This window comes from Megalobrama amblycephala, linkage group LG19 (assembly GCF_018812025.1).
Source record: "Megalobrama amblycephala isolate DHTTF-2021 linkage group LG19, ASM1881202v1, whole genome shotgun sequence".
Lineage (NCBI taxonomy): Eukaryota > Metazoa > Chordata > Actinopteri > Cypriniformes > Xenocyprididae > Megalobrama > Megalobrama amblycephala.
The window spans coordinates 40,589,372-40,616,396 of NC_063062.1; the positions used below are offsets into that span (position 1 = coordinate 40,589,372).

Below are 27,025 nucleotides of genomic sequence, written 5' to 3' on the forward strand. Positions count from 1 at the left end.
CCCACAGCCGACACGCCCATCGAGGAGTTCGTTCCCACGCCGGCGTTCCCGGCGCTGCAGTACCTGGAGTCGGTGGATGAGGGCGGTGTGGCCTGGCTGATGGGGCTCCGCACCGGGGACTTCCTCACCGAGGTCAGAGCGCCGCCACACTATCAAAACAAACACCTGATTCACATTACACTTAATTATCCCATTTTTTAATGGTTCTGTTAATGACGAATTAACACTATTTAAATAAAATATTGCATTCACTGTTTTCATAAGCCTGTGAAATAATGAAAAATCACAAATTAATTGTAAATAATTCCAGTTCTTGTGTAATGCTGTAATGCATAGATCTTGTCAGACACAGTTGGGTCAGAGCGGTAATCAGTGTTAACGAGGTCTTCATGATCAAATTTAGATCAACACAATTTGGTGGTTCAATACTAAAATTCCCTGTCGAGTACTATTGGAGACTGAATCATTTAAATGTGTTATTATGTGATGTTTTACTAATTGTTTAAGCTATTTTCTGGACACATGGTCAGAACTGTAATGCAAATGTAGGTCGACCAGCAACGCGTTTAGAAAGCAGGTCAAGTTACCATATGTTCTCATATACATGAGCTGAAATACATCAGTCATAACTGTGGAAGTTTGTTTTATTGAGTAAAATAAACAAAACAACTTTTTATCTCACATTTTTTTTAGATTTCAGATATAAACTCAGAGTTGATATAATATAAACTTGAGAAAACAAGTCAGAATTGTGAGATGTAAACTCAAACGAAATCTCTGTAATGATTGTGGGTAAATATCCTGGTCATCAGCAGCCTGTTGGTTCTCTGTGTTCACACGCATCCTGACACCATCTTACTGAGATCAGTCTGAACGAATCGAACTGAATCACAAATCATTTCAGACCATTTAGCCAGTTCACTGAACAGAATTATTAATGTGCACATGATTGACTGGCATCACTGGTTAAGGGACGGATGTTGTAATTGCTGAAATAATCTGCAGGAAAACGTTTCTCAGGTCAGTCAGAGCGCTGACGTTACGCACAGCAAAAGTCAGTAAATACGGGCCGCTTTTGGTTTCCTTCTGGACTTCAGCCGCAGTAATGAATATTCTCCATCGCTAGTTAAATCTAGTTAAATCTCTTCCCTCGTATGCAGAATTAAGCTGCATGATGTAATCACTGTTCACCAGTAACACCCTGACCTGTGTGTGTGTGTGTGTGTGTGTGTGTGTGATTTGAGGACACAAATTTGTATAATAACATAGGTATTACACTGGTAATACGACATAAACGTGAAATATGAGGACATTTCATCAGTCCTCATATTTAAAATAGCTTTAAAAACATACTAAATGTACAGTTTGTACATCATAAAAACCATTACACCTATGGAATATCCTCACTTTGATAGAAAAACAAACCTGTGTGTGTGTGTGTGTGTGTGTGTGTGTGTGTGTGTGTGTGTGTGTGTGTGTGTGTGTGTGTGTGTGTGTGTGTTCTGTTACAGGTCAACCATCAGAATGTGGTGAAGATGGGGCACCGGCAGGTCGTAAACATGATTAAACACGGAGGAAATCGACTCGTCATTAAAGTGGTGAGGGTGAGCAGGAATCTTGAGCAAGACGACAAAACCCGTAAAAAAGGTACCACAATCCCTCCAGGAAACCCACAACACTGATAGAGCTCCACCGTTCTCTGAACGCTCAAAATGTCTAGCTTTTAAAATGTTTTAAAAAGTTTTTTCGTGGTTATGTGAACGTTTAGGGAACATTCCATTGTATCATTCTTCAAACATTATGGAAACGTTACTTTTGAATGTTCTGAAACAAGCAGTAACATTTAAAAAACGTTACATGAACATCCAACTAAAAGAAACGTTCCATGCGCTAACGTTTTGAGAACATTATTAAAAACCAGATAACATTGAATGAACGTTCTATTAACGTTACTGGAGGAACATTTGTTCATAACTTTGCCAGAATGTTCCCTGTTAGGGTTAGGTTTAGTTTCCCCTCCGATATTTGGCTTTTGTTAATCATTGGCATCAGTTGATATGTTTTCCTGTTTGGGAAGCAGGAGATTTGTTTATTTTTTTGACAGCTGATCTCAGACACACAGAGCTCACGATGAAGCCTCATTTCTCCCTCCACAATAGTCTTTTTTTTTTAAAGTATTGTCTAATTATGAAACAGCAAAGATTATGATACTCTGTCTTATGCATTTGGGAAATACGCAGTCCTGTCATGTAAACACATGAAGATTTAATTCCAGCTTTGCCAAATCCAGCTAATGGATTATGTTCATCTTTTGAATCATCATAAACCTCGTCCAGCGTTCTGTGTTTGTACTGGAGCGCTGCAGGTTTGAACCGACTTCTGTAAACAGACAGCTTTTCTTAATCAGTGCATTACTTATTTTTTTGTAATTATAAATGAATGATATCTAAAGTTATGTAATGCTATTACACATATTCATTGTGTGATTTACACAGAAATTGTAATCAATGGCATATTTCTCTATTCAAAGACCGGTCTCTGATTAGTTTTGAATAAGAGACAGTGAATCTTTTAAATCATTCAGTCATAAAAATTGAAGGAAATGTATACTTGAAGCTTATCGTCAGCAGGATTACAGAACAGAAATTAAACTGTGATATCATATATATTGGGCAAGCGATGGATGGAGACAGGGCTGCAGGATTATGTCCTTTACTTCATTTGATGTAGCTGCACATGCGAATCAAGCTGAACTGTGTTTCTGAGCGACTCTATTGTTGTTTATCCATCAGTGAATCACGACTGTGACTAATAGTCAACTTTATATTGATCCTCCCAGCAGCAACCTAACGTAAATTATATTCAGAATAAATGATACAGAAAGTAAGGGATCACATGTGTTTATACTGACAGACGCACGTTTTGTGTTTGTGTTGTTGCAGCACCTCCTCCACCCAAAAGAGCTCCAACAACTGCACTCTCCATGCGATCCAAGTCCATGACATCCGAACTAGAAGAACAAGGTAAGTTCAGTCTGCTAGACTGTTAAATCCCTTACTTTAAGTTCTCTCTTTTGAGTCGTGTTTGCTAAGTAATGTTTGTTTTCTTGAAGTTAACATTTTTATTGTCCTAGTCATATTATAACATTGGAATCAGTCCTGTTTTTGTCCATGGCTCTGTCAGTGTTCCTTGTTTGTTGTTTACTTGAATGCAAGCACTGAGCACAGCCTTTTGCAGATAAAGTGGAAGAGACTGCGCAGCCGCAGAAGCCTGCGCATGAAAAAACCTCAGCGGTGGCCACAATCAAGCCCCGCCCCTCTAGTCGCTTTTTGGCCACATCCGTGGATTTTAATGTGAGTTTCACATGTTGTCTTGTAGTCTGAAATTACATGTGAGCATCGGTTTTCCTAGCTAACAAAATTATGTTCTAAGGACGTTTTGCTAATGTTCCCATCAAACATTATTTTTGAATGTTCTCTGAACATTCCAGTAACATCTAAGAGAAACGCTCCATGAACGATGTATAAATTAAATTTTTGTGGTAACATAACTTCAAACAAACATTCTGTTATTGTTACTGAAGGACATTTGTTCATGAACTTGCCAGAACGTTAGTGAAACTTCTGAGAATGGTCCCTGTTAGCTGGGTTAGATTATAATTGTGATTGTAATTATATCTAAATCTCATTGAGCTCTAATCAATATATCTGATTTACAGCAGTCCACATCTGAAAGGCCAGGAGTCGCTATAGTTCCCCCAAATGTTCCTGTGAGATCTGGAAGTTGTGTTCGTGTGCCAAAAAGCTCCATGAGAAGACAAAAATCCATTGGTAAATGAAAAATCCATTGCTTCCTTCTCATTAATGTTATTCAAAAACATATTAAAATTGCAATTCATACAGCCATTAACTAATACACACACATATGTGTGTGTAAATCCATAATTCATCAGTAAATCTGTATTTAAACCAACTGAATGTAGATCCAGCTGAAACCACAGATACAAAAAATCACCTCATCTAATTTATGTTGAATTATAGAAACTGGATGCATATTTCACAGTGATAATGCAAAGCGAACCACAGATGTTTCTATAACAGTGGTCCACTGATGTAGTTACTGAACCTCAAGTTTTGAGTCCCTAAGATTTCTTTATTATTCTTTATCTTTCTCATTAGGGATGTAACCAGATGAGATTTTCACAGAGAACTTTCACAAAAATGCCCATAATATTAGGGTTAATGTTTTATAACACATCTGATAAGCACTGTTATGTCATAATTATAACCAGTTCTTCAATTGGTTACACTTTATTCCAATGGTCCAATGGTAAGTGTTATGACCCTTCAATTTCATTTTGGATGAGCAAAATAAAATTTGGTCAAAAAATGTATTGCAATCATTTGTAGTTTATTTATTGATGTTTTCCATCACAGTACTTTCTATTTTCCAGAGGTGGGAGACTCAGGTTACATGACTTGACTGTCTTGAGTTGTGAATTTAAGGACTTACTTGACTACAGTAAATGAAAATGACTCAACATTGACTCACTGAATGACTCAATAATGGTTTTATAACAACTCAACTGAAGATGTGAAGATATGTTTGTAAAAAACAAACCAAAAAAAGTCTAAACGTTCCATGATTCTTTCCCCAGGAATCGCAGGGGAAGAAAAGAAGTTCCTGATACCTCCACATGTCAAGTTCACCAGAAGTCTCTCTATGCCTGACACATCTGAGGATATTCCCCCACCTCCAGGCATCTCTCCTCCATCCCCACCTTACAACCTCAGTACTCCTATGACACCAAAATATGAGCCCAACCAGTCCATTTACACACAGAGCTCGACAGGCAGATGCCACACTATAGAAAGAGACCAGGTAGGGTACCATCGGCAGAACTTCGAACAATATGACTGTCAGACTTATCCAGCCAGCCAGCAAAACATGTGTACCCACAACAGGGCCCATGTGCCAGAGAACCCATACTCAGACATAGCTGGCAAATGTTTGTATGTCCCACCAAAACCAGCCCGTAGGAAGGGTATACTGATAAAGCAGCCAAATGTCGAGGATAGCCCTGAGAAAACCTGTTCAATCCCCATACCAACCATTATTGTCAAAGAGCCTTCAACTAGCAGTAGTGGCAAAAGTAGCCGAGGAAGTAGCATGGAAATTGAGACTACTGCCTCTGAGCTACCAGGCCAACTACGGCCGGAGGACACTGGAGGTCTCATCGTGAGCAACCCTTTTGCAGCTGCTATTGCAGGGGCAGTACGTGACCGCGAGAAGCGCCTTGAAGCACGCAAGAACTCTCCGGCCTTCCTGTCAATGGATCTCGGAGACGAGGATTCGTTTATCCCTACCCCCCGTTTACGCCAGTCTATGTCCATAGATGAAGGCATGTTTGCTCATGATAAGAGTTTACAAAAGCTTATGGCTCCACCGGCTTCTTTAGGGGTCCAGAAAATTGGAAGTGGAGGCAACTTCCCCGATCCAACAACCGAGCCCCTCACAACACGCACCGGGAACTGCCCCAATATAGGCAGTCCCATCACTCTCAATGATGGAGATTTCCAACCCCAGGCTCTGGGTCTAGCTGCTAGTAACAGAGCTCTGAAAGAGCAAGTGCAACCCCCTCTTCCTCCACCTAAAGGAGAACATCACAAAGCAAACCTCAACCAGCCACTCTTCATTGACACCAAGCTACGGTCCAATATTGAAGCCAACTTTGTTGCCACAGCTGCAGTGGGTCAACCAAACGATGGTGGAGGTTTGTTTAGGCACACAAGAGAGTCCAATCATGACACAAAGAAGGTGAAGAAAAGTAATCCATCTGAGCAGTTGAAGAACACCCATAGCACATCACAACAAAAGTCAGAGGGCCTCCTCATGGTCCACACACTAGATAAGGCCAAGCCACAAGTGAACAGTCAGTCTGATGGATTCGAACAGCAAGAGTCCCTTGTTATGGACAGGGCAACCATTGATTCGAATGTCAAACTTTCAGCCCAGCCACCTCATACAAGGACCTCTGCCACCTCCGTGGAGGAACCTGTCAACTTTTCCTGTAGCATTCCTCCTCCCCCACTGACCTCAGTAGATATTGATGAGGAGTTTGACATAGCTGTACCCTTGCCTCCACCTCTGGAGTTTGCCAACAGCATTGATGTTCCTGAGGACCAGGTGGCAGAGATCCTCAAGCAGAAAAAGGATAATGCAACAAGGAGACCCTTGCCTGTTTATCATTCTCGTGCTTCTACAACAAACAGTGTGGAGTCCAAGAGTCTTTCAGGGCTTATAAATTGCATGACTCCCCACACCTACCCTCCACCACCTCCAGAGGGTTTTGAGTCTGTTACGGACTCAGGCATTGAGGAAGTTGATAGTCGAAACAGTGGGTACCCTCACTTTGAGGCAAACAGCACAATTTCCACAGTGTCCAGTATCTCTACTCTTTCATCAGAGGGGATTGAGGACACATGCATAGCCTATGCAGACGGGCAGACTCTGCTGGACCGACCGCCTGTTCCGCCGAAGCCAAAATCGAAGCCTGTAATCAACAAAAGCAATGCCTTTTACAGGGACCCTTTGATACTGGAGAGCATAGAGTCCTATGGGCAGCCACTGCCAGCCCCTCCTCCACCCGTGGATTGTGTAGCACAATCTGAGCCTCACAAAACGCTTGCACAGCGAGGCACTAAACTGTGGGGGGACCCCCATGAGCTCCCCAACCCCCTCGTACCCAATGCAGATCCTAAAGTCAATGTGATCAGTGAACTCAATTCTAAACTTCAGCAGATGAACAAGGACAAATTTCCGAAACGGGGAGGGCCTCTTGACCTACCTGCAGGATCCAGAAGCATTGGATCAAGGTGAGCAGCACAGTAACAACCTAGCCTGTCTCATGTCACATTTAAGCCAAGTTTCCACTGAAATTACTCAGAACAATTTGTCCTAGGAACTTTTTCCCCCAGAACTGTCACTGTCTGCATTTCTATTGCGGTCTAAAATACCGTGAAGATTAGGCAAATTAGTCATGTGACATAGGACTGTGCACTACTTTCCAGTTCTCGCTGGATTCCGTCCTCCGCATATAAGCTTAATAAAGCCTGAACCTCGTTGTCGGTCCATCGGTCGTATCTTTTAAACTGATTCGAATAGCAAAAACTCTTACTGCATGCACCGCAACAAACTTTTAAAAATGGTGGTTAAAATAAGGGTGTACTCACACTAGGCACTCTGAACAGTGCCTGAGCATGTTTGACCCCCAAAGCCTGGTTCGTTTGACAAGTGTGATCGCTCCGTTCCGTGCCCGGGCGCCGGAGCACAGAACAGCTGCTACTTTTGTGTGTACTACTGTTATCATTACAACGGCAAACATCTTTATAACTACTCTGATAGTACACTTATCAATTCATGTAATTAATTCGAGTGTATTTGGGTTTATAACCGGTCTGCTTCTCACCTTTGATGATCAGGAATTGTAGTTTGCGAGTAAAACTGCAAATTCCTCCATTAACGTCAGCTGCCTTTGTAATCCTGTAATACGTGCAAGAGAAAATCACTGCATGGCATAAATGATAAATATATTAGGCAATATCTTAGCGAAAGTGCATTTCTTCCCGTTTTCTTCCATTCAAAAAGTTGCATCGTTTATGACGTAAGCGTGCTCCGGCTCGGAATATTAAGGGCAATGTGAGTACAGGCCAGCGGGGGAAAATCAATCGTACTCGGGCTCAGTTCAAGGCAACCGTGCCTAGTTTGAGTACACCCTAAAATGCTGCACGGAGTCAACCAATCAAAATGTTGCATGAACACGACCAATCAGCATGTTCAGTGCTCAAGTCCCACCCCCGAAAGTTCCTGAACTTTGAAAAAGTACTACCTCGTGAGCAGGGGCTTTCTAAAGGGGGATATTTTACCCTAGAACTTAATTTAGACCCTGGTCCCTGCGGTCAAAACACACAGAGTATGACCCCAAAGTCCCTAGCTCCTGGGAAAAGTTCCTGCGGTGGAAACACGGCTTTATTGAAAAAGGAAGTAAAATCCCTGCACAAAATAATATTCAAATGTAGGACTGTGTCTGGCCTTTAGTGCAAAGGACCGGGTCAGTTGTACACTAGAAGTAGAAAGCCGTGTATATTGATGTGTAGATTGGACAAGCCTGGGGTAGATCCAGGACAACACAAATAAAAAAGGATTAAATGTTATCCAAATGTTGTTACAGCTGTGAAGTAATCTTTTAATACAGGGGCATGGTTACAAGCTCTCCATGTGTTAATCTCATGAAATTTGTGACAGGCTAACAAGATAAAAGAGTGGAAGCAGGGTCCCTATACCCGTTTCAGAAGAAGAGAGCACATGCTGAGACTGGAATTCCTGCCTAGACAAATGTCCTTGTATTTGTAACGATAAAGGAGGCTCTACACTGGACTTGAGTGATCATTTGATTCCCTCTTACTGCTTCATTTCTTGATTCCCTTTGACTTGACAGTGCGGTGGTCTCCTTTGAGCCACATTTATTGACAGAATAGGGAGTTTTATTGTTGTCAACACTATGCTAGGGCTTTGTTCTTTGAATGAGCCTCAAAGAGTTGTACTACCAGTTAAGCACCTGATTTCTCCTTCTGTTTGTGTGTGTGTTCTCAGAGAGTGGACGGCCCAAGCCTCAGGTACCAAGCGCAGCAACACAGTGACTTCATGTGCTGCTACCTCAACAACACAGAGCCACTTGCCGCCTCAGGCTTCCAGTCCAGCCTCGCCTCATCCTGAATCCTGTCGCAGCTCTTCTCTGCCAGGCTCTGCCGCCTCCCCTACATTAACAGATGTGTTTAGCCTGCCATCTCCACCCATCGTGAATTCAGAGCAATGCTACAGCCTGAGCTCAGTCAGCAGTCAATCGCTGTCCCCCCTTACACTGTTTCAGGCTGCTGCCGACAAGCCCTTTGCTGACAAACCTGTCCTAGTCTGGACCAAGCATGATGTAGCCGACTGGCTTGAAAGCCTCAACTTGGCAGAACACAAGAAGGCCTTCTTGGACAATGAAATTGAGGGCGCCCACCTTCCCAACCTCCAAAAGGAAGACCTTGTAGACTTGGGTGTCACCCGTGTTGGTCACCGGATGAACATTGAAAGGGGTCTCAAACTTCTAATGGACAGATAAAAGGGATATTCTTCTACTGTGCATCCCACTTGGGCATGGATATCGACTCAATTAATCCCTCGTTTTAGCTAACATTTATCAGTCTCGCTGTGCTGCATCTCCTGTTGGAAGTTGTGGGATGATGCGAACAGAGTAACAATAACAACCAAGGAACATGCAGAACTGCATTCGGGAACAAGTCTATGTGGACTCGTTCTTATGATCAGAAGCTTCATTTTAATGTCAGGAGCTTGTCTCACGAGGACATCTCTAACCAGCAGAGCTGGGAGGTCCTTTTTTACCTTTGATACAGGAATATTTCATTTCAGATGTTGTCTGTAAGCTCTCTGTTGAACATGAACGTATATCATACCCTAAACAAATGTTGGGTACGTCCACACATTCAGGACAAGTGCATGCGAACCTTTGTTCATGATGCTTCTTGGTTTCAACGAGATTGCATGAGGACAAGAGTCACGTTCAGCCTCGTCTTCCATGTTGTTTGATTCCGATGGCAAAAATGAATGCTACAGAAACACATAAGCTTTCCCGAACAAACCTTTTTCAGCATTCTTTTGGCTCACCTATTTCTTTTAGGTAATTTTGCAGTTTGAAGGTTGATATCAAACTGTTTATAGGATGTGAAGACCTGTTGAACAAGAGAATAAAAATAAAAGAAGTAAATTTTGAGAGGAAGAGCGTTTCTAAATGAGAGCTTGAGGTGTAGTTCAGATATCAGGCCTAATTATTGTGCTTAAGGTCTAATATGGATCACAGAACATCTATAATACTGCTGCTGCACATTAAAGTAGCGACAGGGATTTTTTTATTTCGTACTGTGGCTTGGTTCAATTCATTGGTTATTGATTGGATGGAGGCGTATCTAAATACAAGGTTGCGGTCGATTATATGTGATGGGGTTTAAGTGCACCAGATGATTAAAGTCCTGTATGTGTCACCAGAGAGAAGATGTGATTAAAAAATTATAGTAAGAAATGTTAAATTAAATGTATGCATGGATACACATTTAGAAAGTAGATCGGCATGAAGTGTAAATTCACCCTGCTTTAATATGAGTTGCAGTTTTGGAGAGATTCCATAAGTGAGTTTACAGAGGATGTATTAAGCAGTTTTTGTTATTATACAACTTGGAATCATGTTTATTAATATATAAATGATGCTAGGCAACATGCAGTATACATATGCAAATTGATTGTGTGAGATTACTTTTTTATTCTGTTTGTGCCACTCATTGCAGTATTGATAGTGGTAACGTCTGAAAAGAGAAGCGATATCTGCCGTCGCCTGCTGCTGAGATCCGAGTTTGAATATAGAACAATATTTTTCAAATGTGGGCCAGAATTTTAAAATTGCAAGCCTTTCTTGAACAAAGGCTTGCTTATATACTGCTGCTACTGTGAAGAAATAATTTTTATAAAATAGATCCTCTTTAGATAGCATACAATAGAATAAGAGAGTATTTTGGATTTATATAATTATTGCCTTTTATAATGCTGTTTCAATGGTGTTGTTCCCACTGAACTGTGGTTTGCCAAAAAAAGTGAAATGTTTGAATAAAATGGTTATATTTGTTAGATATTTAATATAGCAAATCCAAAATGCAATATATTTATACTATGAATAACACACACTGTATATATTTAGATAATGTACCTGCCACATCATAAAACAAGCACAATATATTTACCTTATAAAACATGCCCTAAACCCTCTGAATTGTCAATGTCCTATTGTTTAGCTATGATTTTTCCCTTCGACTTCAACCTAATTTGCTCTACGACATGTAAAGACTTGTGTTCACATTGTTAATGTTGCTGTAAGACCTTTTAAAATGGAAGTAGTAACTTATTACAATGACCAAGAAAACTTATTGTAGGATTTGTGGGATGAGTACAGTTGTATGGCAACAAAATCTGAAAGAAATAAATATTACTCTAATTGAGCTCTGGTCACGTGTGTCGATGTGTCTTGCAAACGTGCACTTTATTAAAACCACGAACAGAAACAGAGAGAGAAATAAAGCTTCAAACATGGAGGATGTGGCTGTGAAAAATACTAAAAACACTAGTTTTATTTATTTTTTTATTCTTAAATGATATTTCTTATAAAACATCCTTGTAAAGAGAGCCAGTATAGATAAGCACAGACAATTTGTTCGAAAAGACTACTTAACTAAAAATGCAAAACGGATTATGTCATTAGCTGTTGTCAAGCCATTATTAACTCCACTGCACCGGTGCGGATTGTCATTTGTCACCAGATCATTCGTTATAATTCAGCCGTCACAAACAGAAATGTCATGCACTCACGGAAAGATCGACATCGACGTCCAGATGTAGCCGAACACCTGCACAGAATTTACAGATGAATCATAAGCACGAGACGACGCAAATCAGACATACACATAAGACACCAGCATCTGATTTAATACACAACCCTTCAAACACCATTAAAGTGATTTTTATAAACGTTTCAAACACTGCGATGGAATGTCTGTTGATCCTGATGCAGAATTCTAGCAGTGATCTATTATGGCATCACATTTTGGCCTTCATATTTTCAAACATAATTCATTTACTCCATATTCCAACACTGCAAAAAGACACTAAAATGAACAAAGTGTTCGTACGGACGCAGCTTTAAGAGTCATAAAGAAGCCGCCCATGTGCATGACATGCCAGAAGACCTCTGATCTTTGGTCTACCATCTCTTATCTCACACACTGAGTGCGAATGTGTGTGTGTGTGTGTGTGTATATAAACGCTCTCATAAAATCTCTATTGGCAGAGGCATCTACTCAGAACTACTGACATGAAACGAGACGCGAGCGTTCGCCGAACACTCAACGTGAGACAGAGAAAGAAGAGAAAGCAGGGCTGATAAAGGACTGGAAGCATGAAATGGAGGGCTGACGTCTCCTCCCGTGACGCTCTGCCGCTGAAAGAGTGAGTCTATTGTCGAACTTCAACGTAATTGGCTGGGAAGAGTCCGTACGCGCCCCGGCACACGCCCCTCCACCAGCCCTCGTCAATCATCTCGATGTTGGTTATGATGTCGTCTGGGTCAAAGGAAATCTCATCATCACCCGCTGGTGAAAAACAGAGGCATGTTACATCACTTCCTGCTTACAGATAAGCATTAAAATAACATCAACAAAACTGTGAACCCTGAAAAATAATTAGGTGCAGGAGTTACTTTGAAAATTCACAGTAAATTTCACAAATAACGGCAAGTAACTATGGAAGATTGTGATAATTGTGACTTTTTTCCCATCACTTTTTCTTTTTTCCTTCACAGAATTGCAAGTTATAAAATCAGGAATGCAAAGTCAGAATTGCAAGATATAAAAACTGAATTGTGTGAAAAAAAAAAAAAAGTTGAGAAAAAGTTAATTATCTTTTTCATTTTTTATTCCATGCCAGACACAAAAAAACAAACAAAAAAAACATTTACAACTTTTTTTCTTCACAATTCAGACTTTTTTCTTTTTTTGCAATTCAGTTCATATCTTGTAATTGAGAAAGTCAAAAATGTGAGTTATAATCTCGGAACTGTGAGAAATTATCATTTGCGACAATCTTGTAATTGCAAGAAAAAAAAAATCAGAATTGTGAAATATTTAAAAATAAATAAATAAAATTGCAACCAACTTTTTAATATTTTTTTATTCCATAACAGAAACACTTCCATATGAAACACACTGAATTAAACATGAAATTTTGATAAAATGGTATTTTCTTGTAAAATGTTCTCCAATTATGTTTTATTTGCAACTTCAATAATTTTTCAAGATGAAGCACAATTTTAAAGGTCAGCGCGACACCAAACATCTGCACTGCCAGTGAGCGCTCGCCCGCTTTATAATCAATCTGTCGCCTCTACAAGTGCGTCTGCAGTGACAGACTGGTCTGTTATAGCACAAATTATCTATTTTTGGTGTTATGGCGCTCACGTACAGTGTAGACGGTGTAAAACGGCTCCTTGTGCCGTGCTGAAAATCCTCCACCTAATTTGGCGTTCCGGGTCCGGCTGTTTAAATTGCTTGTAAATCTCTTATGCTACATTATCACTAAATACTGGATTCAATCTTTTTGTCAACTTGTTTTCTTTCAATAAGCACATTTTGTATTTGTTTTTGGAACTGATGACCGTAGCTCTCGCTGATCTGAGCTCACGCAGTGAATACGCTGGAGAGCTGAGAGAAAACAAGATGCCAATGCAAGCATAAGGAAAGATCTACAAGAAATGTTTAAAAGGCATGTCTTTTTTGTCTAGCAAGTCTAACAGGCTGGGGGGGAAATCCCAAAAAAGTACAAAAATTATCAATTAATTTTTGGGAAGTTGTTATAATTGCCCTGTTTGAGCATGTCAGTAAGTTTTAGTCCTATGCGATAACATTAACTAGAAAAAGAACTGGGTCAAAATGACCCGAACATAACTTGAGGTTCAGTGCCATACTTTGATCTTACTTGTAAGGCAGTTCGTAAACTCAAAGTCTCTTACCAGCCTGATAGTCGTACAGAGCCACGGCGGTCACGCCCAGATCCTCTCCATACTCGTACGACTGAGCACCTGACACACACACACACACGTTTAGATTCAGTTAGTTTCGAAGGAAATGTATAGCTTTATCGTTCTGCTGTGGAGATGTGTTGGCCGCACCTGAGGTCTGGTCGTCCGGCTCAGTGTTCTGGTACAGGTCTTCCTGAACCGGTTCTTCATATGTGGGTTCTGCTGGGACCGGCTCCACCTCGTACACGTTTGCACCGTTCTCCACCGACTCGGTGACGGGTTCCTCCTGACAAACCAGACAGGAAATAATCCATCAGAGTCTGCCTCAAACGAACCGCTGCATTCTGCCGACATTGACTCGCGAAAATGAAAGCCACCAGAGCTCGCGTGTGGTCATCACACACTACGACACGCTAACCCTTGTTAAAGGACACATCAGTGCAGGTGTTCAAAATCATTTTAAAAGAAACGAGACGCTTCTGTATCACATGTCAAGGCTTTTACATTGTCTGCTTTATTACTTCAAATAATCATTTACTGAAATAAAATATATATAAAAATGTAAATCTATTTCTATTTTAGCTAGTTGGCATCATTTCTCATTTTCGTATGGTTTTAAATACTAAAAGTACTTAAAGAAAATCCTTTAAAAAAAACTATATATACACAGTTTAATAAAACTAATAAAAATGACAAAAACGCAACAAAATTACTAAAAAACTAAAATAAAAATACAAAAAATAAATCTAATTCAAAATATTAATTGAAACTATAATGGCATATCAATGATACTAAAATAACAGCACAACTGTGCACTATTAACAAAATTAATAATACACATTTTATATTTATATTTCCATTTATATTGGTTGTTTTATTCATATGTGTTTTGTTTCTTTTGAATTGCTGAAGTTGTTTAAGTGAATTATTCAAATTCTAAAGAACTATCAGTGAACAGCAGCGTTTAAATCAGTCCACAAGAGGGCGCAATGAACACAAACACTAAACTGTGTTTTTATTGTTTGTCAAACAGCTGTGACCTTCCTAGAGCACTAAACACTAGAATGAGACGCCCTAGTAAGTGTGCATGACTATATCATAAATGCTCAGGCCTATGGCAAGCCGTTTTGACTTTTATTCGCATCTCAGAATATGAATTCTTGATATCAACAATTCAGTTGTTGATATCAGGAATTACATTTCCACTAGTAACAATGTTAATTCTTGATATCAACATTTGAATTTTCACTAGTAAAAACTAGAATTCTTGATATCTGTAATTGTATTTTCACTAGTGAAATGTCTCCATAGGCTGCCATTCAAATTCAATTGTTGATATCAAGAACTTATTTCTTACAAGTTGAAATTCCAATCTCACATATCAGAAATACAATTCTTACTAGTAAAATGCAAATTTTTGATAACAAGAATTCAATTGTCACTAGTTGAAATGTCAGTTCTTGATATCAACAATTGAATTGCTACTAGTAAAAATGTTTCATTTTTGATATCTGAAAATTTATTTCTGATATCAGTATAATTTCAGATATCTAAAATGGCTTTCTTACTAGTAACAATCACATTAACATTAACATTTTTACTAGTACCAATTCAATTTTTGTTATCAAGAACTGACATTTCAACTAGTGACAACTGAATTATTGATATCAAAAATAATAGTAAGAATTGTATTTCTGATATGTGGAATTTCAACTAGTAAGAAATCAGTTCTTGATATTAACAACTGAATTTGAATGGCAGCCTATGGTGACATTTCACTAGTGAAAATACAATTACAGATATCAAGTTTTTACTAGTGGAAATTCTTGATATCCAAAAATTAGCATTTTAACAAGTGAAAATATTTTAGTAATATTTATATCCTGAGAATGAATAAAAGTCAAAACGGTTTGCCGTACACGCCTTCACAGTAATACTATTAAAAAAAAGAAACTGTGTAAATCATTTACTAACTTTCTATTAATACATTGAAATGGAATTGACTGAATGATGAAATCTGTGTGAGTCAGACAGAAACGCGCACCTTCTGCTTACTGCGCGCCTCCTCTTTACTGCGCGCCTCCTCCTGCTCCTGCTTCTCCTTGGCCTGCCGTCTGGCGCGCTCCTCTTCTGCTCTCTTCTTATCCTCCTCCTCCTTCTGCTTCGCGATGTTCTCAAAGCGAGCTTTAATACTGCCGGCACTGTTTCCAGCTGAACACACAGAGCAGGGCGTCACTATAGAGTGCCGTGAAGCTTTATAAAGCGTGAACGTCACTGAACACGTCTTTGTTCTGACCTGCTTCCACGGGACGGGTCTTCTGATACGCCGCGCTCGGCTTCTCCACCTCCTCAAACGTGCCTGCGCTCTGATCAAAACACCAAACAAATCATCATCACGCTGCAGAACCACCGGCGTTTTCAAACAGGAAGTGAACACACACAAAGTTTTCACAACCGTATTTCTTGTTCTGAATGTCATGTTATAAAAACAGAAATGTAATCTGTGTGTGTAATATAATGGTTTGATTAAAGTACCTTGTCCATTCGGTCCTTCTGCACACCATACTTCCCTCCAAAGCCTTTAGAATAATCTATAATGATGATAAAATGTTATATATTTAAATGCTATACATTTTTTGCACAAACATTTCGTTCACCCAAAAGTCATCATTCCGTCATCAAAACTTAGAAAGTGTTTGCTGAGTAATATAATTCCCAGCATAAGGTTGACAGGGAACGCTTGGCTCTTCTCCCGTTTGTCTCGGCTCATGAGTTATCCGTGGTTGTGATGTGATGGAGCCGTGTTATATATTTTGGACTGTTGTTTTTACTCTGACAGTAACCTGCAGCCACAACAGGGCCTCGATCCGGCTGCGTACGTCGATTTTATGATCATATTCTCTCATGCATCGAACCGCACGGATTTAAAGACCGTGTCCCTGAGGTATACTGCACACAACTCTTATTATCTGCAGACTCTTATGAATGAAACGCTGGCTTGCTGCGTCCACAACGATATTTCCATCAGGTTTTGAAACATCAATAATTAGTTTCAAACTATAAACAGATTTCTTCACGTTAATGCTGACGTCATCCTTCCTGCTTCTCAACAGTATCTTTGTTAAACTGACAAATCTCTGTCAGTCCTGCTTCACTTTCTGAACCCTCTGGTTTTTCTGGTTCTTTCTCTTGATTCTGAGGCTCTCAAAAGGAGGAAATCAAGAATGAAATCTACCGCTGAACTTGATCCTATTCGCACAAGTTTATTGACATCTTGCTTTGGTGTTTTGTGCTCCATTATCAGGCTGGGGTTGTTCCAGCAGCACTAAAAAACAACTAACAATTTCCACCCCGTTTTAAATCTTCAGTTTTGGCAAAAATACTAGACCGCATTGTTAGATCTTACCCATCTTACCGTTAATAATCTCTTCAAACCCCTTCATTCAGGTTCTGGTGAATTTCTCAGTACTGAAACGGCTCAGGGTTGCCAACGACTCGATGATCTTCTGATTCTAGCAGTATTTCCGTTCTCATCCCTCTTGATCTCAGAGTCTCTTTCGATACTGCTGATACTCGCCTTGACAGTGCCTTTGGTGTTTCTGGGGTTAAATCCTATTTTACTGACCGTTCCCAGTTCATTGTCTTGGTTACAGGTCTGAGGTCAGTTCGGCTCGATTTTAGGCCCTTTACTCTTTAATATCTATTCGTCTCCACTTCAGCATCTGCTGCAATCGCTCTGCTTTCATTATCATTTTTATACACTCAAAGTCACTCAAATCTAAACCTGGTGAAAATCTGGATGTTTGTTTTCTTTCTGATTGTGTTTCTGAGATCAAGATATGGCTCTCGGTTTGAATATACTAAAGTGAAGTTATGTTAGTTGGTTCCTCTTACCACAGCTCAGTCTGTTGAAGCTTCTGTTTGAGCCTCAGAGAACATTGAGGAACCTTGAAGTAATCTGTGATGCCAGTCTTACGCAGAGCACTGATCTTTTCACCTCAGAAATATAGCAAGATTAATGCTAAACTTTTCTCTAACTGAACTTGTTGGGATTTTTCTTCTTATGCTCCTATTCTTTGGAAGTCTCTTCCTCCTGAACTCAGGGAAACTCAGACTTTTGGGATTTTTAAAGCTCAACTTAAAACATTTTTAGACTAGCGTATGCTGTTTTTTTATTGTTTTATCTGTTGTTTATCTTGTGTACAGCGCTTTGAGAAGCTGCTTTTAAAAAGCGCTTTATAAAATAAAGTTTATAATTAATATTCACTATAATAATAATAATAATAATAATAATATTGCAAACTAATATGGCATCAGAATAGCTAGACACCTAGAGCTTGTTCTAACAGGTACGATACGAAAGTACTTGAATGCTACAGCTGGTTTACAGAGTTAAGATATGAAGACGTGTGTGTGTGTTTGTGTGTGTGTGTGTGTGTGTGTGCGTGTGCGTGTGCGTGTGCGTGTGTGTGTGTGTGTGTTACCCTTCTGTGACTCGTGCAGCTGCAGTTTCTCCTGATGATCCCATCCCATCGCAGACTTATCCTGACGGTCCGTCTGAACGCCAAACTTCCCTCCGAAACCCTTCACGTAGTCTGACGAGCACAAACAAACAACAAGACGGTCACCATCTAAATGTGACATTAACCAACAAATCTACAAAATAAAAGTCCTGCCACCTCCATGATACAATGAGCAATACATGAGTAACAGTATTTATTCATCTTTGTTAATGTTAGTCAATAAAAAACAACAGTTTATAGTTAGCTCATATTAGCTCATATAGTCAATTAATACTAATGTTAATAAATTGTACCCTATTGTAAAGTGTAACCAAAATTATTATCATTAATAATGCTGAACCCTGTTGTGTTTCTACCAATTTTCTTCTTCTTCTTCCTTATTTTTGTCCCTAAAAGTGTATGGCGTCAGAGACCATAAACCGCAGAGACCCTAAACTTGGCAGGATCGCACACCGCTATTCAGACGCACAGACACTCCTATAACAAGCCGATTTGTGTTTGGATCATAACTTTGAAACGCTAAGACCTACAAATAAAATACTTCCCCTCCCCAGTCAAGTCAGGCCCTACAAAATGTTTATCTCCGATTTCATTTCTTATCTAAAAACCTACTTTTTCGAACTCTTCCTAAACTGTTGGTCTGATCTTCACCAAAACAGGCACACAGCAGCTGGTGATGGTGCTGACAAACATTTATCTAAGGAATTGTGTTTCGTCAAAGCATTGCTAAGATGTGTTAATTAAGGGGAAAAACACTGTTTTCAGACACCTGTCAATTTTGAGATATTGCTCTTTTTGGCTTTTCATAAAGTGTTTTTTCAGACTGGTGGAAATAAAAAAAATATCCAAAAAACACTTTCAAGTGTATATTTTATAGCACTTTATCTATTTGCATCTATAGATTTCAATTACAGTAAATATCTTTAAAGGCCGTTTTCTCAAAATAAATCAGAAATCTCCACTTCAGCTGAACTTACACACAGCAAACTTTACAGTTTATTCCTGTCTATTTTCTGAAGGTTTTTACAGAGGGATTTGTTGATATATAATTAACCTGATTTTATACAACATTTTATTCCTAAAAAGTGGTGATTTTTTTTTTTGGCTGTATTTTTCTGTATTTTCTGATTTATGGAGTGATAAAGAGATATCCAAAAATCCCTCTGTAAAAAACCTTTGAATTTAATATGTCCAAAAAAATTAAACAAGAATTTTGAACCTGACATCATCCAGTATTTCTAGAAATTTATGCAAATTAGCACATATTTAATTGCATATTTAAACATAACATTTTAGAAAACTTGTAATACAAACATTTTTTGCAATTTTTAACGTAATCAATCAGCTGGGAAAGTATGCTGATATCTATTAGTTAATTATTTTTACCCTATTCACCTGGGGTGTCTCGCCTTAATTAGCCAAGTTGACCCATATCTGCTGAACGCAACGTCTAATCTTAACAGAACTTGACACACATACACAACATGACCGTCTGAGGACACACAACAAGTTTCGTACAATTCTGCCAATAGGAGGAAATAAAAAAAACATTACAACTCTGCAACCGCATGATCAATGAAATTGTTCTCAGTTGGATTGCTGATCATCCACATGATTGCCGCCTGCGGCTATATTTATTTATTATCCCTACCTTCTGTTCTAAAGGAATTAAAAACACTAAAATCTTTTAGAAACCTGTACGTTTAAACTGAAGTGAAGCCGCACCTTTCTGGGACTCGTGTTTCTCCGTCTTGCCCTGGTACTCGAAGCCCATGGCGCTCTTGTCCACTTTATCCGTCTCCACTCCAAATTTGCCACCGAAGCCTTTGGCATAATCTGTAGATGCAAGACGTCAATAATGCAGACATGAACAAACACGGACACGTTTGTGAGGCCGGGGAACTGTGAACGAACCTTTCTGAGACTCGTGCTTTTCCGTTTTCCCCTGGTAATCGAAGCCAACGGCGCTCTGGTCCACGCGATCCGCCTGAACGCCGTAGCGGCCGCCGAACCCAGTGGCGTAATCTAGAACAACACGACATGAGCAGATGTTACTGAGAGATCTACACAAACAATGGAAATCATACTAGAGAATCTTAATAAATGTTTCTCGCCGTATGGAATTAAGTGACAGACAGATATACGAGACGATCTTTGTTCATTTTGAGATTACTGGGATAACTGCTCGGCTGATTGTCAGACGTTTTCAGAGAATAAACAGCTAAAGTCTGATTGTGATTTTTGAAGATTCAAGTGTCTTTGTGATGCTTCAGAAACAATAAACCAACGGATGAATGAATGTCAAACAGTGTAAGATCAGAATCAAGAGCAGAAAGGAAGTGACTGTTGATCCTGCATGTGAGAAAGTTCATAAAAAGAAGGAAGGAAAGAGAAAGTGAGACCGACCTTTCTGCGAGGCGTGTTTCTCAGTTTTCCCAGCGTACTCGAAGCCCATGGCAGACTGCAGAAAACACACACAAGTGAAAGAGCGCAGCGGAGAATCTGACTGCAGAAACATCACTGAAGATCTGACGCTTTACCTGGTCAACACGATCCGCTTCCACTCCGAATTTCCCTCCGAAACCCTTGGAGGTGTCGGTCTGAGAGCAGTGCTTGGACAGCTTGCTCTGATACTCGTGGCCTACGGCAGACTGCGGCACGGAAACACAACACACACTTCAGTCCCGAGCCATCGACAACATCACAGAATCCTCTCAGAACTGATGCATTACAGTCTGTGAGCTGATTAACTGATTACCAACATCATGAGATAAAAATGACAAGCTGAAGTGACTGAAGAAAGCTGACTTAATTATCAAGCACCCTAAATAGACGGCACTGTGAGCGCAGTGACTGTGGAGTGTGTGAATGATCACCAGTCTCTCAGTCCAACTCTACAGCGCCACCAACTGCTCAAATCTGAGAACGTTAAAGTAACTCTTGAATCCTTTGATGCAGAAACACGGGCTGCGTCCAAAATCACACACTTTCCTACTATACAGTAGGTGAAAAACAGCAGGTGACAAAAGTAGTATGTCCGAATTCACAGCACTCAAAAAGTACCCGGATGACTTACTTCTTCTGGCGAGATTCTGAAGTGTGCATACGATGAACACTTTACTATCCCATGAGGCCACGGGAGAGGATTTGTGAATGCCGGTGAAGCGACATAAGTCACATGATGATGACAACATGGCAAATGTAGTACGTCCGGATTATATTCACATTACACACATTCATACTATATAGAACATAGGATTCCATATGAAGTACTTACTCCAGAGATCATGTGATTTCGGACGCAGCCATGTTCCTGATCTCGCTTCTGATTCTCAGATCATTGATCCAGGTGTGTTAAATTTATCACGAGTCAATCGAAAGATACTGTCAAATGTATCAAAAGTACATCAGCTGTTTTTTGCAGATCCTCCTTCAAACTTTGGCCAATCGTCACCACATTTGGCACAATTCATTTATCGTAATTCAGTTATTTATGGATTTATTATTACCAAATTATGAAATAATTTGGCAATGACAACGAAACAGCAGATGCACAGCAGATCACATGGCTGTATCTTGGTAATGCTTCGTCTAAATGAAATGAAAATTGGTGTGATTGATTAGTTCCATGACTTGAGCTGAGATGTGAGGTTTGGTAACAGGGCCATCCACTGGACTGAAGATACACACGTGTGTGTCTAACTTTACAATAATTTGCCCAGAGTTAAAGGGTTAGTTCACCCAAAAATGAAAATTCTGTCATTAATTACTCACCCTCATGTAGTTCCACACCCGTAAGACCTTCGTTCATCTTCAGAACACAAATTAAGATATTTTTGATGAAATCCGATGGCTCTGTGAGGCCTGCATAGCCAGCAATGACATTTCCTCTCTCAAGATCCATTAATGTACTAAAAACATATTTAAATCAGTTCATGTGAGTACAGTGGTTCAATATTAATATTATAAAGTGACAAGAATACTTTTTGTGCGCCAAAAAAACCCAAAATAACGACTTTTCAACAATATAGTGATGGCTGATTTTTCAGAGCTTTATGAATTGAATCAGCGGTTCGGAGCGCCAAAGTCACGTGATTTCAGCAGTTTAGCCGTTTGATAGGAGATCCAAATCACTGATTCGAAACAAAAGATTCATAACGCTCCGAAGCTTCCTGAAGCAGTGTTTTGAAATCGGCCATCACTAAATAAGTCGTTATTTTGTTTTTTTGGCGCACCAAAAATATTCTCATCTCTTTATAATATTAATATTGAACCACTGTACTCACATGAACTGATTTAAATATGTTTTTAGTACATTAATGGATCTTGAGAGAGGAAATGTCATTGCTGGCTATGCAGGCCTCACTGAGCCATTGGATTTCATCAAAAATATCTTAATTTGCGTTCTGAAGATTAACGAAGGTCTTACGGGTGTGGAACGACATAAGAGTGAGTGAGTAATTAATGACAGAAATTTCATTTTTGGGTGAACTAACCCTTTAAGTGTGTTTGTGTGTGTGTGTGTGTGTGTGTGTGTGTGTGTGTTCACCTGGTCAACATTATTATCATTCATTATTCATTATATTTGAGATCAGAGTACCATTATCTGATTCAAAGAGTGAAGCATCTTGCCTTATCCATGCGGTCCTGCTGCACTCCGAACTTCCCTCCATAGCCGTGGGAAGCTTTGGGCATGTTCTCCAGCTCCTTCTGCTTCAGGTCACTGTGTTCAGACGACACCCTCTCACGCAGCTTATGAATACTGACAAATGAGAGAAATATACACGGACATTATCATAATAACGCATGTCGTAATGATGCATTTCATGACAATTATTCCATTTGTTCTAACATTTATATATTTACAGATTATATTTATATACAGTAAATAAATACCTTTAAAATTTAAAAACTTTAAATAATTTTTTAATAAATTGAGATAAATGCTTCATAAACAGATCAGATGTTCAGATAATCACTGAAAAAAAAACTGAACTGACAAAAAAAAAACAAGTATATATATTTTCTCTCTCTTTTAAAATCTAAATCAAAGGTTTATATAATGTCAGCCTGACTAACTTGATGTGTTCCTGATGTCCGGAGCCGACCACAGTCTTGGCTCCCCAGCGCTGCTCCTTCTCTGATACGTCATTCTGGGATTTGAGGGAAAAAGTGAGACATCAGCGGAGAAAAACCACACATATGCAAGAAAATTACAATATAAAGGTTGGAATTAGAAACAGCATGACTGAAGAGTGAGCAGAAGAAAGAGGTCAGTGTAAATATTCAAGAGACTGCGTCTTACACACTAATGTTTCACTACAAGCGTTTTCTCATATACTCCAGCGATACGATCACACCAGCTCGAACGATAACGGCTCTAAAAATCGTTCTAAATGTAAAAGAATCCACAACTATAACGATAACGACGTAGAGAAACGATATCACTGGAATTATCCAGCTGATGAACGATAGAAACACTGACAGCCAATCAGAATCCATCCTGCTTTAAAGAGATCCAGCATTTAAAGCGACAGACGACGAGCTGCATCACTTATAACATAAACAGAACGATATTGTGCGCTTGTGTGATGATGTAGTTATCGTTCTTGGTGTGAACGGGCCTTTACTCTGGTAAAAACACGAGACTTTGACAGTAACGTAATGCAGGGGTTTTCAATCGTTCAGATCCACAGACCCCTAATATGATCATCCTCATGTGAGGGAAAATTCAAAAGGCATCTATCTTTTATATACACTGAAACAAAAATTATAAATCATATAAATTACTTTCTATTAAAGGTACAATATGTAATATTTTCTGCCCGCTAGACATCGCTAGAGGTCCATTCAAAAAGGCGTAGCTTGATGATGCCAAGTTTGAGCGCGGAATCTTGGGATATGTGGTCTCCACCTCAATGGATGGTGCTAAATAATAGGGATTGGACTCGTGAAGAAATCATGTTCATGGATGTGATTATTAATGTTACTGTAGTGTGAAGCAGAGCAGGAGCGAGTGTTGTGGAGCTGAACGAGGAGCTGGAGCGATTGATCAACACACGCCTCACGAGCAGCGGGACTTTTATTATGACACAGTCGCCTTTTCCGGTCATGAGTATGAGGAAACACAGCTCTGTTTATCATATTAGATACATTTGAGAGTGTTGAAAATGATGTTATAACGTTACTCTGTGCGTTCGCTCGGCGGCTGCTGTGAGACACTGTTACACACTGCAGTAAGATAGATCGATTTTACAATATCATATTAAATGCTGGATGATTGTGTTGATAAATGACATGCAATTCATTTTAAAACGTATCGTATGATGGAGAAAATGCTGTATTACTGTTACTAAAAATAAAGCTGCATCTGATTATGCTATGTTAGCTACTTCACAAAATAGTGTTTTTCTCTGAGGCGTGGTGAAGCATGAGACTCGCAAAAAATCAAGAAAATTTGATTTAAACAAACATGTTGAGCTATATAACAACAATTAGATTTCTGTCTATAAATATATCAAAACACTTGTCCCCTTGTCTATTAAAACATGTAAATATTAAAGCGTCTTTGGAGTTTCCATGGTTACTACAAAATAAACCGGAAACCGAGGGTAACGCGGGTATGACGCCATCGACAGGCAACTCCTCACACGTTAAAATTGCAATTTTCTCACGATTTACAAATTAGTTGCGTCCCAAATGACGCACTATACACTATGTACTTGTGCAGTATGCACTCATCCATGTAGTGCGTGAATTGTATAAGGTTATTTTGTCATTTAACAACGGAGTCCGATCCTCCCTTCCCCTCCGCTACGTAATTAAAGCTACGACATTTGAGTGCACGAAGTGTCCAACATTCCACACTTCGTTTTTTCCGTTAATTTAGTGCATCATCCGGGTATTTAAAGTGCACTTTTTCTTTTTGGAATTTTCAGTGTGAACGCACTACTGCACTATTTGTACTTAAAAACGTCATAGAATAGTGCACAAGTACGCGAATTGGGACGCACCTATAGTTGCAAACACTTGGGATATTTTAAGTACTCAAGTAACTCTAAACCAAACCTTAACTCTACAGTAAGTACATGTAGTTAATTAATATTACTCAGTACTTATTTGAGTAAGTACAATGTAACTACGTCACCTTAAAGAAAACCTATTATACAAGATGTAATATAAGTTTCTGGTGTCCTCAGAATGTGTGTGTGAAGTTTCAGCTCAAAATCCCCCACAGATCATCTTTTTGTGTGTGTCCCTTTAAATGCAAATGAGCTGCTGCTCCCGCCCCCTTTCCAGAAGAGGGCGGAGCTTTAACAAAGCTGGAGAATCTCACGCAGCCAAAATGAGGATTGTCAGTAACGGTGTTCAGCCTTACATTGTTCAAACCGGACGCACCTATAGTTGCAAACACTTGGGATATTTTAAGTACTCAAGTGAACAAAATATTTAACACTGGCCTAGTGATTTTTGGATATTTTACTGCAAAAATATTACATATTGCAGCTTTAAGTTGCATTAATATATAGTTTCGCCACTCACTATATAAATATGTTATTTTCTTATTTGTTAATTTAACTTTAATCTAATTTCTATTAATATTAATCGATTTTTATGTATTTATATCTATTTTTTATTCCTTTATTTATATATTTCCATCTAATCTTATTATTTATGTATTTTCTACAGTTTGTCTCTAGACTTTTCCTCTGGACTAAAGCATGAATGAAGGTGTTTGTGTCCGAACCTCAAAGTCCGGGTCAGTTTCCCAGTCATCTCCTCCATCGTCCACTGACACAGAGACGGACTGACCTGCAGCTGCCTTCCACATCTGACAACACAAACACACACATTAAATCAGCACAGGTCTAGTGTTCATGTGGGGACTGAAACACGCCCCAGATTCACACTGACTCGCTCACTATTGAGGGTGTCAATTAAACTCACACAGGATGACGTCTATCTAGGCTACTAGGTGTAGATAACAGATTAAAAAACAGGTCGTTTGTCGTTGTAACTGGTTAGTGAACGATCATGACACCTGAATTGGTGATTCTGAGCAGTATTTGACACGATATGAACAGATTTCAGTCAGCACACATTAATGAATGTGGAAATCAGCGCTCGTGCTCCTGAAGCTTTGATCGCCTTTGATTGAAAACACGAACAATCTCGACTTACTGTCGCTTCGATGAGCTCCTGAACGCAGGGGATCTTTCAGTGAATCACGCGTTTGGAGAAGCTGATAATAGTTACAGAGAGAAAGTCGTCAGTTTTCCTGCGGACAGTCTTCCTCTTCCCACTTCCTGCTCCAGCCCGACCGCACCACCTGCGCCGGGAGCGGGGGAGTCCGGAGCTTCACAGCGGCACAGACTCTGCGGGATTTACTGTCAGAGTCATCGTTTGTTTTATTCGTTGTTATTTTTATTATTATTTCATATGACATCAGAAAATCATTATCTGACTCAAGATCGGGATAAGATAGAAACATGTCAGAGAAAAGCGGGTCTCGGGTCAGCAGATTCCCCCTCATCATATAATAGTACGACCGAACTGAGCCGAACTGAACCACGTGAACAGATTCCAACTCCGAGTCCAGGTATAGGAATCTATGGAGTCGATTCAAAGAGTCGATTCTGAACTAATATTTTTGATTCACGTGTGTGATCGTGTCTAATTGCTACACAATATTTTTAACACTGTTCTCTTGTGTGCGAAGAACACTTTAACATACTGTTAATAAGAGAATTACGTAAATAATATACTTTTAAAGAATACTTCAAGTGCGAACTGAATGTAGCCTAATGTTTTCTGACACTTAAAG

General features: G+C 39.4%; 2 protein-coding genes across 4 annotated transcripts in view; one reads left to right on the forward strand and one right to left on the reverse strand.

The window, feature by feature from the left end:
• The window catches only part of shank2a (SH3 and multiple ankyrin repeat domains 2a), a 35,019-nt gene extending 24,060 nt beyond the window's left edge, over nucleotides 1-10,959 (forward strand). For 2 of the 3 annotated variants that reach the window (XM_048168382.1, XM_048168385.1), the window contains 7 exons: nucleotides 8-132; nucleotides 1,512-1,647; nucleotides 2,943-3,023; nucleotides 3,238-3,353; nucleotides 3,719-3,830; nucleotides 4,658-6,875; nucleotides 8,653-10,959. In XM_048168382.1, coding sequence (XP_048024339.1) covers nucleotides 8-132; nucleotides 1,512-1,647; nucleotides 2,943-3,023; nucleotides 3,238-3,353; nucleotides 3,719-3,830; nucleotides 4,658-6,875; nucleotides 8,653-9,166 — 3,302 coding nt within the window. In that variant the 3' untranslated portion in view covers nucleotides 9,167-10,959. The remainder of the gene's footprint in view (nucleotides 1-7; nucleotides 133-1,511; nucleotides 1,648-2,942; nucleotides 3,024-3,237; nucleotides 3,354-3,718; nucleotides 3,831-4,657; nucleotides 6,876-8,652) is intronic. The other variant, XM_048168384.1, reaches the window with a different exon arrangement.
• Nucleotides 10,960-11,234: 275 nt separating this feature from the next.
• Nucleotides 11,235-26,572, reverse strand: LOC125254032 (src substrate cortactin-like). The gene is made up of 15 exons (XM_048168386.1): nucleotides 26,383-26,572; nucleotides 25,949-26,032; nucleotides 23,281-23,354; nucleotides 22,834-22,963; nucleotides 20,742-20,852; nucleotides 20,608-20,662; nucleotides 20,116-20,226; nucleotides 19,927-20,037; nucleotides 18,163-18,273; nucleotides 16,214-16,269; nucleotides 15,975-16,044; nucleotides 15,723-15,889; nucleotides 13,829-13,964; nucleotides 13,670-13,738; nucleotides 11,235-12,254 (listed from the first exon to the last, which is right to left on the reverse strand). The coding sequence occupies exons 2-15, from the start codon at nucleotides 26,030-26,032 to the stop codon at nucleotides 12,118-12,120; spliced, it is 1,422 nt and encodes a 473-aa protein (XP_048024343.1). The 5' UTR covers nucleotides 26,383-26,572; the 3' UTR covers nucleotides 11,235-12,117.
• Between the last annotated feature and the right edge of the window lie 453 nt (nucleotides 26,573-27,025).

Coding starts and splice junctions, on each gene's coding strand:
- LOC125254032 (XM_048168386.1), bottom strand. CDS start 26,032: ATGTGGAAGGCAGCTGCAGGTCAGTCCGTCTCTGTGTCAGTGGACGAT. Junction 22,964..23,280: donor GGACATCAGGAACACATCAA/GTTAGTCAGGCT, acceptor CTCATTTGTCAG/TATTCATAAGCTGCGTGAGA. Junction 15,890..15,974: donor GACCCGTCCCGTGGAAGCAG/GTCAGAACAAAG, acceptor CTGTGTGTTCAG/CTGGAAACAGTGCCGGCAGT.